Here is a 12,016-nt window from a genome sequence, read left to right as displayed (position 1 = left end):
TGTGGGGTTCCTGCTAGTTCAATAATAACACCTTCATCAATATTTTTATTTTTATTTTTTATCCTTTATAGGATAAGTGGAAACGTAAAAGTACTGCGGTCGCTAACGGATGTGCAGGCTCACTTGCGGCAACACCCGGATCCTCGCGTTAACTTTTCAAAATTCAATTTTCTGGAAAAGTATTTCCAAGCAACACCACTGCATGAGGCTCTCGCTCTTGAAGGGAAAGCGGCGGATACAGCAGAGCCTCTTGTTGATGATTCGTTGGCGAAAGATGTTGTTCAAGAGTCCATTCCTGACCTACTCTGCGGCTGGGGCTCCATATTCACGGAAGGTGAAAGGATTTCGGAAAACCACTATCTCAACCTGGGACGCAAAATGGAGATTGACGTTTCAAACAGTGACGTAGGAAAGGTAAGAAAAAACTTTTGTTGCATGAATGTCTCGCATCTGCTTTCATCGTTACCCTTTCAGAATGCAGCAAGTGAAGCGGCTTTGACAAATACAATCACCGCTACTCACGAAACAATCGCGGCTACTCAAGCAAAGTTCGAGAACTGGTTCAATGGTCGTGACTCTTACTCACAGTCCCTAATCGGTAAAACCTATATATAGTTACTGGTTTTTCGTTGAGTCACACGTAACTAAACTGGTTTATTTTTTGTTGGTTTGCTTTGCGTTTACCGTGTCTTGCATAACTGTTTTTCTTTCACCAGAAAACTGGTAGAATGCGATCGGCACAATCTTCAACTTCTGTAAATGAAATAAAAGTCTACAAATTTAATTTGTCTAACACTTAAAAACGAATTAAATTACCACCAAAATGCAACTTCCTCTTATTGGTAGCGCGAAAGACATCCACGAGGGATGAGATGGTGAAATTTGTCGAAGAATGAGACAAAATTGATTTTCTAATATCACAAACATGTTCTATAACATCAACTTCGTCATATCTGAACTAAATTAAAATTCAACAAATTAGAATTTTAATTTAACAACACAATAATTATACATACATCCGAGCCGCAAATATCGCAACAGGCTGGCAAATTACGAGCACAGGTGATGGGTGTTTCGTCAGGGAAACTTGCAATTTGGACATTCCGGCAAACAGTGCAGTTTTCACAAAATAAAACCATGTCTTCAATTAAGTGCTGATTTCTCCATTGCCTGAACGTAATCGAGATTTTTTCCATCGGAATCTGATGTGTAAATTTCCATGATTACTACAATTACTTCATCCAATTGCAGTAATTTTTAGTTTCCATAATAAATGAGCTTCTGATGGGCATGTGAATCTGCATATTTGTAAAACAGGATGCAGTGGGCCAACTGTCCATCCAGGCCATCTCTGCCGCATTCCTGATAGTAAGATTCTATCGATTTCGGCATCGAAAGGTGAAAAACAAATCGAACATCTAAAAAATAAAGGAATTAATATTGGATATGACATTGAATTTAACAGCATGTATACCTGGCTACTTATTAATACCCAAACCAAAGGCAACAGTTGCGCACATAATCTAAAAAAAAATAAAAAATGGGAACGGTAAACGATGCAATTTTCCGAGAGCACAGCCAGAGAAACATGGTCGATATCCGAACCAGGGGCGATTATTAAATCATAACCCATACCCTTCTTCTCCATTTTTTTTATGGTGGAACCAGATAAATGTCCAAGGCGTTGATGCCATACACTCATTGAATGAATCTCTGATTTGGCCAACTGGGCTACCGATGAAACAGCACCTGGTTCAGGTCTCCTAGTAGATTGAATGTCAAGACGATATAGGTTGGAGGACTGGCAGACACCAACAGCTAAAACCTTTTCTTCTTTGGCAAAAGTAAGCATCTCTCCGGAAAACGTGCACACCGCTCCAAGTTTAGTGGCGCATCGAATGGAAAAAAGATTTGCCCCCAATCCTGGGACAGCGTTGAACCAGTTGCCATCGACTTGACATCGAATTGGAATATCGCTAACGCCATGGACCTGTAGTGGATCATTATCCAAACCGATGCTCTTCACCGGCCAGCTGCCAGGCTTGACTAAATTGTAGTTCTGGAACTGCCATAACTGATCACTCATGTGCTGCGAAGCTCCAGAATCCGCATACCAATCAGTTTGGTTACATTTCTTGACGTTGGAAAGGCAAAGAGAGGTAAAGGCGAAGCCGGGTGGCCAATCATGATTGCTGGAAGCGATGTTGGATCTGGTGTCTTCTTGTTGTCTAATATCTTTCTTCTTCTTCCAGCATCTCGACTCTTCGTAATTGCTTCTTCTTCCAATTATTTCCAATAGTTAAAGACAGGCATCGGTTTGCTGGGTTCTTGCTTACCGGAAAGAGATGCCTCTCCAGTTGATCGATCAAATCTCTTAGCAAAGAAAGCAGCATCAGCAGTGTCTACTTCACCGTATTGTTGATTCATGGCTTCCTGCTTCATGAGTCTGGCTCGCAAGAGATTGATTGTCTTTTTGCTGTCGTCCAGATTCTCCCAGGCTGCAATGACGTGGCGGTAAGAGGGAGGAAGAGTTGAAACAACTTTAGTGATAACCTGAACGTCCGAGACTGGAGATCCCACATCCTGTAGCTGGCTTGCCATTAATTCAATGGCCGTGACGTGACTGGAGATGTCGTGCCCCTCCTTATACTGGTAATTCAGGAATTGTTGAAAAAGGAACATTTTGTTTTCTGAAGCAGATTGTTCGAAATGACTGATGAATCGTTTCCACATTTGTGTGGCAGACGTACAGATAATGAGTGAGAGCTGTTGGTCAGAGCAGATGGTGACCAAAATGAGCAGCTGTGCTGTGTTGTCCTTGTGATTCCAACTGTTGATAGCCGCTTGATTGGTGGTGACACCTGAGGCCACAATTGGATCTGGTTTAGCTTCTGTTCCAAGCACCAGGTCCATCTAGCTGTGATTACAAAGCATCAGGCAGGTCTGAAATTTCCAAACTTGGAAGTTGGCTTCATTGAGCTTGTCAATGTGGGCAACATCCTTCGCAGTGAAAACTGACACGTTGGCCATGGAAAGCAACAGGGTTGTTCTAGAAATAATAGATATGCGGTAAATAATATAGCACTGTGCCCATAACCTGTTGATCTATATTCAATATGAACAAATAGCAGAGGTTGCTGTGTCCATCCTAGAAGAAAATAAATCGCGTCAAACCAGCGAAACAAATTAAACTGAAATAAGAATCAACAGAAAATATTACCTGGCACCACAGATCTTTAGAGCTGAGACATTAGAACATTATATTTGCATTCAACGCTTTCAGACAAAGAGGCCACGAGACCCGTTTATGTCACATTTCAGCCTCTCCGTCGTCCGTCTCATCTGGAGAAAACAACAGGTGTAATGGCCGAGGGCTCGCTTGGGCTTGGGCGGAAAGTGACGTTTGAACTGTGGCAGTTATAAACAGTTGCGGAGTCACCCATGGTTGAAACAGTTTGATAAAGTTAGTTATTGAAAAGGAAGTGTCCGTTTTACTAGGGGGTGTGGGGAACACAGTTACGCGACGTAGGGATTGAATTTCCTCAGGCGAAGAAGTGGTGGGCGTCTCTTTAACGCTCTCTCTCACCGTCTTCTTCAACCTGCTGAACTGGGCTGATTTCGACGGATAATCAAGATTTCAGTTAGAAAGATTTACACAAACAGATCTTTAAACTGCAGTGTGGAAATGATTTTGCGTTGAGTCCTGGAACTGGCTGTTCCAATCAGCGCAATTATTGGCAAAGAAAGAAACACATATCGTAGCATAGAAAGATTGCCATACTCCTTTCTAATTGAAATCAAAATTAATAAATGATCAAAATTTTATTTTGGAAAACAAAAATCTAAAGTCTAATCCCCAAGTGGTAATGCAATGAGCCTCATCTATGGCTACCCGTGACAGTTCGCCCTTTTTATAGAGAGTTGTCAAAAACTTGTTTAGCATGTTGTGTTGGTTATAATCTTTAAGTGCATTGCACAATTTTTCAGGAGTAAAATACAAAAATTTAAAACCTATAAAAAGGTATTGCAATACGAATTCCATATTAAAATTCACGTAACAATAACTAGTCTGGAAAATTACCACAATCGTGAAGGAAGTTGTTCATAAACGATTCAATCGCAATTCCATCAGTTTCGAAAGGATCGCATGTTGTTTTAACCTTGAAAATAAAATGATGAATTAGAAACTGCATAAATTGAAAATAAAACACTACTTCAATTACTCCACGTGAGACCAGATAAGTTATTTTATTGGCTATTAAAGTATTCAAGGGTGAAAAAAACTATAGTAACTCAAGTTTCCAGTGGCCAAAGAATGATATAGCTCGCTTATTACGCCCTCCGGTAGGCATGACTGCCAAACGATCTTTTCCAGCCAAAACAGTGTCAATTATTTCGGCCTGTTGTTGCTTCAAATCACAACATCAATAATAAGACATGTTAATCAAATTTCCTAATTAAATTACCGATATTCAAAAACCTCAAGTAATGTGGGTATAGGATGTTGTGGTGCTTGTACCTTGGTTGAATTTGCTTTATAGTACGACAAGCATTCCTCTATTGACATCAACATAAATACTCTAATTAAATCAATGAAATATTTCAATTTGAGTTATTTTAAAGTTTATGTCATGTAATAGCAATAGTACTAGGAATAAACTCACCCACTGTCATCGTTTTGAATTTTCAAGGTAACATTACTTACATTCATACGCTTTTGAATTAACTCGTTCAGTAAAATTGAGGCTGGTTCACGTTTATTAAATTTTGAAGGACAAATTGGATAAACTGAATGGAAAACTGCAGCAATGCTTCTGTAAATTTCCACAACAATTTCTACAACAATTTCAACAACTTTCTGTCCTGTAATTGCAACAAAACGACAAATTATGTCGTGTATACTGTAAATATTTTACATTATCCATTTGAAGAAATAACTATTTTTGAATTATATGCTCTGTAGAAAGGTTGTCACTATTGACATTGTTCAACCAGGAATATAACACATCGTACAACTCCAACTTCTTCATCAAACTTCTTAGTGACTGCAATAGATAAGAAAATTGACATTATACCACACATCAAACACACAATTATCTCACAAAACTCATAAATTTCGAAAAACGATTCCAAAACCAACACAATTTTGATTTCCAACTACACAATCAGCATTTCCCACACAGATTTCGACAAACAACATGAGAAGACACTGGAGAAAATTCAAAATCATCTGCTTCCATGTTTATGTTAGCGAACACCAAGAAATAACACACTCTTTCACCAAAATTTCCTGTCTCATAAATAGAACTAGTCAAACTTTTAACTCCTGGTTCAACGAAAGCATTCGAACTTGAAAAACACTTCAAAACAACAGAAGACTCAGTGATAGTGCAACGATTCCAAATTGAAGAAATTATTTTATGATAAACCAAACATTTATTTCGAGGCCATTTCCATTGTACAAGTCACTCGTTACATCAATTAGACTTGAGGACATTCTCATTTGAGAAAATTCTTTTATTTTCCAAAATGTAAGTTTATTGTTCAAAAGTAAAAGACTCGTTGTGTTGACGAAATTAAAGAAAGGATAGATAAAAAAATGAATAGTACTTGTTTGCAAGTTGGAAAGGATATTAATTGCCACTCGTTTTTGCAGTTCAATACAAGCAATCATTTTCGACTGTACATGTAAATATAATTGATTTTACTTTTCAACCGATTAATTAAAATAATTTTACCTTTGCCTCGGGAGTTTTCTTTTGTATGGTAATAAAATGTGACATCTGCATAACGCAATTGGTGTTATTAATTTGACATATACTGGCCAACACCTTAACAAATGCCTCAGCAGCAGAACGTTTAACGGCGAGCTCAACAAACACTGTTTTTTCTTCTCTTTGGACACTTCAGTTTGTATATGATTCACTGGTCCACATTGAGAACAAAAGTAAGCTAAATGAACAAAGTTTACCTTCTCACTGACACTATAAAATCTGAAGACAGAAGTCGGCGTCTATAAAAAAAATTACAATTAATTACTACGATAATTTCAATTTCAATATTTCACAATATTACAGGTGTTTTTGCAACAGTCCCATTTTGCCAGAAGGAAACAACTGCAGACTGCATTATAGTAGAGGAGAGATTTCCGTTTGTAACATTCTTCGATGACGTGGATGGCAAGGCACTTGCTGATTTCAAATTATTAGCTTGGAAATTTTAAATCACCTACGAATTAAAGAAATATTTCAATTATTAATTGAGTTAATTGAGATATTTCTAGAAAAAAATTACTAGTGCAGAGGTAGATGGATAGGGCATTGTTACACATACATCAACTTTTTCAGGACATTTCTTTGGAGTTCTTTCCATTGCGATTGTGAGGTTATGGAGTTTCTCCAACGACCCGACAAAGACTCGATTGACCAACAAGATGTCTTATTCTTTAAACTGATGTTCACTTTGCGCATTCATGTAACTGAAAAGCTTCTTCAGATCAATATGAAGAGCAATTAAGCAACGTTCATGTCCGGATATGTTAAGCTCAATAAACTTGACTTCCCTACCATCAATAAAGGCAGCCAATCTAATTGGAAAAATTATTTGTTAAATGAGAATAGTAAGAGAAATTGAAAAATGTATCGTTCTTTGTTTGTCAATTTGACAACACAGTTGCTGACATCGCCGAGCATGCCGAGCAAAATTTGGAATTCGTAATTCAATGCCAAATTATCTTCTAGTGATACATCTAGTAAAGTAAAACATATATATCATTTCCACGAAATACTAAATAATAAAGTCAACTACGGTTCTTCAACGGCGTTAATGGAAGACCGGTTGTGTACTGTAGATTGATCAAGAGTTCCCAATTTTTCCAAGATAGATATTTCAACAGATCATAAATCGGGTTCCCAATCGTCCTAAACATTTGATCTGTTGGGAGAAATTTATTGTTTTGGAATAAATAATAAATTTGATGTTTACACTACTCTTCATAACTGGTGACGTTCGATGCACTTGATTCCTCAATTGCTTTGTCCATTGACAAGACTACATTTTGTACCAATAACGGAATTTCTTTGGTTCTGAAAATAAAATATTTATTATTTATAAATAACAAATAGCAAATGTTGTAATTAGTTAGGCCAAAGTGCAAGAATAGAATAAGGATCTACAATCTCCATATCCAGAACCAGTGGTTACAATAACAATTGAGTTATGCAGCATGTTGGAAAACACTAATTGGTGAAACCTCCAACGATCTCGTAACTGTTGATTTAATTGATGTAACTTTTTATATTTCCTTTTCAAATTTTCGAAAGCATCAGCTACACCACTAGACGTGAAATTCTAATTGCAATTCATGACAAATAGTTACAATTATTAAAAATCAACATTTCTAAAAAAAATTACACATACCTCATTGCTATTTGGACGTAATTTATCCATTTTAATAGTGTTTAAACTCAAATGTTACATATTGCATGTACATATTACATGTGACATTACGATGTATATTGTAGTTTTTTGCCACTAATGGTTTAGAAGATTTCGTACAGATATCCGTTTTAAAATATCCTCAACTTTCTAGAAACCGCAAACAGTTTAAAGAGACTTGCCGCCGATTACGTCGGTTTTTACCTCCAATCAACACTGCATGATTTCATTCACATGATTGATTAACTAAGTGCTGCCTTTAGCATTTTTTTAATTTCTATGCTAATTGGGGGGTTAACCATAGCGACGCAATACATTTAGTTTTCATATTGCTTTTATTTTAGAGCACCAATGGAAGTGACATTTTTTTTACAAAGTTGAAATTCCTTTTTAAATTTAAGCTAGCAGTTAACAAAGACAACAGCGGTGAGCCGATGTGGAGAAGCAATATCGGGAAGCTTCCAATTTTCCGTGTGTTACCACTGCGCTTTTGCGCCGGTTTTGTACCCATTTCTATGGTAACCACTAATGCGTACCTAGACGTAGAGAAAATGACAAAAAGATAATGACTTGTGACTATTGGTTTCCTGATAAATGAACTATCGCGATCGAGAGACAATTCATAAATGCCAAATCTATTCTTTAGAGGATTTTCGTGCTCAAAATCGGTTTCTTCCTAGTGTTTGGACGCCACTGACGTTCATAATGACTGAAATCTATACGATTATTTGGTCATTGCCATTCAGGGGGAACTTATTTCCCTTTCTTACTTTAGCTTACTCGCGCCTTCCATGAACTGTTTTGGCAAAAAAAATAAATAGGGTCAATCGTCCTTCTGCTGTCCTCCTTTTGATGTGTGTTTTGTGCTGCAGACCTTTTCCATTTTATATAGTGGTAAATATTGTTCTGAATAAGGGTTGGAATAACCTATTCTACAAATATGCAATTACCACTATTTTTTCATAGTTTGCCTTAGTTTGAGAAATAAAAAAAAAAACCACAAGTATCAAAAGTAAGAAAAAGTATACTTATAATTTAGACAAAGTTAAAATGAGAAATACGACTCAAATTAAAAGTTTGGAATAATTTTTTACTGCACCTTTTATAAGCTTTTTTCAATTCCGGAATTCACATTTTCTTGGGGACGTACTTCAGCACTCACATGGAAGGCCACGCTGCACCAATGAGGAAACCCAGAGGATGAGGGAGTGAGTTCGTGAGTTGGAGGAAAAATTTCTATTGGGAGGATTGAAAATGATGATATTTTTAATGCAAACTCATTTTTTATGAATTAGAGGGAAAGAAATATAAAACGGCATTATTTCATGTCCATGTAGCATTGCAAGACGATCAATGTTGTATTCTGAATCCTATGAGCAAAAAGGCATGACTTCTTAGGAACCCTTCAACCTAAATTTTTGGTCAAAGTAAAACTAAATACTTTTCATCTGGTATCATTATTTTGATTTGTTCTTAGTTGCTTCATTGAAAATTCATTCAATTGTGACTTATCCATATTTCATTGGTAAAATGTATGCGTTGTCAAAGCCAAAATGTAATCGACGAGACTGTCACACCAAAACCAATAGAAATGAAAAAAAAACAAAAATAAAGTTTGTTCAGATGTGAAACCGTATAGCTTCTAATATGAAACTAATTACTATCATCCTCCCAACAGAACATCTGGCCCAAAATCCCACTTTTACGTGCACATCACAACTGGAGTTCTTCTAAAGGCTTCTTTCTTCATTTGGTTTTGGTTGACCACTTTCCTCACAATTCTTTCATACCTTTCCATATCTCTTACTGACAAATCTTCAGAGTTCTGGATTCTGTTTCTTATGGTTTGAATGCTTTCCTCACTTTCATTATCTTCATCTGCACATTTTTGCCGATATTGTTGGCTAAGTACAGAATATAAAGTTGGTTTTTTTGGGAGTTTGGTTTCGAAAGTATGTATTTCAATCAATGCTTGATAGAACCTGAATTTTTTTACCAGGGGGTCACAAGAATCTTCATTTTATGTTCTGCAATTAGATAGATTAGAACAAGATGTTTCAGTGTCTGTAGTGAATTCCACAACAGAAATGTGTTGCTTTTTTCCATTTTTCCTATCCCTTACAGTTTGAAATTTACAGAGTAATTCAGACCAGGTAGGATTATCTCCAGATGAAGAATATCTAAAGGGTAAAGGGCTAGGATTTTCACACTGTTTTCCTTCGATCGGAGAAGACGTAACTATCAACATAGCGCCATCTTGGAGTTACCTTCATACTTAGTTTCGTTTTCAGTCGCAGCCAGGTCTAGCCAACGTTTGTCTAAAGTTGTTGTGATTTTTTATTTCTTTTCATAAGATAAATTTACATAAAGTACATAAAGTAAACTATTAAAAGAAGGGAAAAGAAAAGAACAATTGTAAGTTTGGAAAATGTCGCCATTTCCCAAAGATAACTTTAAGAGAGTTTTTATTTTTGCACAACCATGTAACTTGTCTCCCGTCGTTTGATTTCAAAAGGCAATTGAAAGGAGCCGCCAAGACTTTTTGTCTCTAGAGCGAAGAAATCGATAATTTGTGTTGTCGTCCGCTCCGTCATCTTGTGCATCCTCCTGCTTCCTGGTGTGTTATATATTTGCCTTTTTTTCTTTCGCCGCGTGAACCATGGATAAACGAAAAAGATATCCTGTTAAGAAAATTATTGGCGTTGGGTAAGTTTGTTTTAATTTTTGTAATTATTTAGATAATGTTATTCTTTATTTTTATGTTTTAGAATAAGTCCAGTCGGGGATACTTGGTACAAAGTAAAATGGGAGGGTTATAAACAAGCAACTTGGGTATACGATGGTGATTGTGATGGGTGTCCCGATCGTATCAAAGAATTTTTGGATGGGTAAGTTGCTTTGGAAAAATGTAGAAATTCGTTATTTTAATTTATAGTTTAATTTTACAGGTATAATGGGGAACCCGTGCCACTTTTAGTGACAAAGCCATTTAAAAATCCCCTCTCCCTCAAACACAGGAATCAGTGGAGCGAGTCGTTATTATACAGTAGATCTATATGAATATTATCAAGATCCTGCAGGCATTGTACCTGCATGAGATCTGCCCAAATAGGTAAAAAAAAAAAAAAAAGTTGAGATTTCTTTGTGGTCGAATCAATATCTCAGCTCCAATGATCCTTACGACAAAACCCCTCATCAATCCAAACTATTTTTCAGATCCCCTCAAAGAGGATATCAATACCAGATTAATAATTTTTTTTAAAACAGAAGTTCAATTTCCACATGAACCAGCTGGCCTCAGCGGAGCTGATGGACGGATTTGCGTCATTGATTTTCATAATCTTGGCGTTCAATAATCATCTGACCAGCATGGGGATGGCAATAAACACGAGCCTCCTGGTGGCCATGATCTTCAAAATTTTGAATGCCTGCTGGGTCCTTAAAGTTAACTCAGACAAGAAAGAGAATAGGACCATGCTCAAATGGCAGTGCCTCTTCTCACCAATCATCGCTGGCCTAGTAAGTTGCTTTGCTATTGGGGTGGCAAAAATGACCAAAGACGGAGATTTATTCCAAAATGCCACTCGAGTGGAGAGCGGGCAAGATGATGCAAGCTGCCAACGAATTCGACGGGATGGCTAATTACTTGTATGAGAAGAGCAGCGGAGCTCATCCGGGAAGCATTCCAGCATCCCGCAGTTCCATTACGACCAATTGCGGGATTGCAACCGCCGGCTCCACCTCAACAGGAGAATCTTGTGGCCTTAGCTGCGATGACTATGTCATTGGGAACTAACTGTTGAGAAATAACGGATCTGTTTCAGTCTTTGTATTATAAAGACGGAATACAGATTGAATTACGTTTGGGAGAATTAAATGGGAAATAAAGAGAGAGAAAGACAGCGTCCTGACGATGGGAGAGCGGGACGTTTTCTGCCGTTTCAAGAACAAAGAAAAGGGTTCGTTGAAATTTTGGGGGTGAGAAAGGGTTGCAAAAAATGAGGGGGGGTGCAACATTGCAACATAAATTTGGGAGGGAAATAATATTTCTGACACTAACCAATGACGACTTCAGCATCGTGAACAACAGTAAGCCACATCTTCAAGTTAATTGTTTTCAACCTTATAATTTTATGTATTTTATTCTAAATGATAGTTGCCATATTTTAAAAAATTCCAGATTAAGGAGGAGGAAAATGAGGACACTATCATTCATCAAGAAGGAATGCAGGTGATTCAATAAAAAAATTCATGTTTCGTATAAGTGATGTTTTTGTCCTTAATTCTGTATTATTTAAAAATACAATATAGAGTTGTTGGACATCCTGCGTTGCCACTTCTCAAAATCCCATTTGTGTCCAAAATGGTTAAGCAGCGTACATCGTTCTAGAGAGGTTGTGCGCCGATTGGCCATTTCTGTCGATTCAATATTCATTTATATTCATCCATATATTATATTCGTCCTTACGATTAACGGGTTTATTATTTTTTTTATGATTAAAGATGAAAGTGCTATCTTTTTTTTGTGCAAAAAGAATTATAAAGTGACATGTAATAAAGTGTAGGGCAGTTAGTTTAT

The 12,016-nt window shown here is 36.9% G+C and overlaps 1 protein-coding gene across 1 annotated transcript; it reads right to left on the bottom strand.

Moving 5' to 3' along the window:
- Positions 1-1,257: 1,257 nt before the first annotated feature.
- On the bottom strand, positions 1,258-2,913 carry LOC124348697. Its single transcript, XM_046798971.1, has 4 exons — positions 2,337-2,913; positions 1,589-2,262; positions 1,493-1,523; positions 1,258-1,418 (listed from the first exon to the last, which is right to left on the bottom strand). The coding sequence occupies exons 1-4, from the start codon at positions 2,911-2,913 to the stop codon at positions 1,258-1,260; spliced, it is 1,443 nt and encodes a 480-aa protein (XP_046654927.1).
- Between the last annotated feature and the right edge of the window lie 9,103 nt (positions 2,914-12,016).

The sequence above is a fragment of the Daphnia pulicaria genome, chromosome 7 (genome assembly GCF_021234035.1).
Source record: "Daphnia pulicaria isolate SC F1-1A chromosome 7, SC_F0-13Bv2, whole genome shotgun sequence".
NCBI classification, from domain to species: Eukaryota; Metazoa; Arthropoda; class Branchiopoda; order Diplostraca; family Daphniidae; genus Daphnia; species Daphnia pulicaria.
The sequence above is the reverse complement of the archived record's forward strand: the minus strand, read 5'-3'. Positions and strand labels throughout refer to the sequence as shown.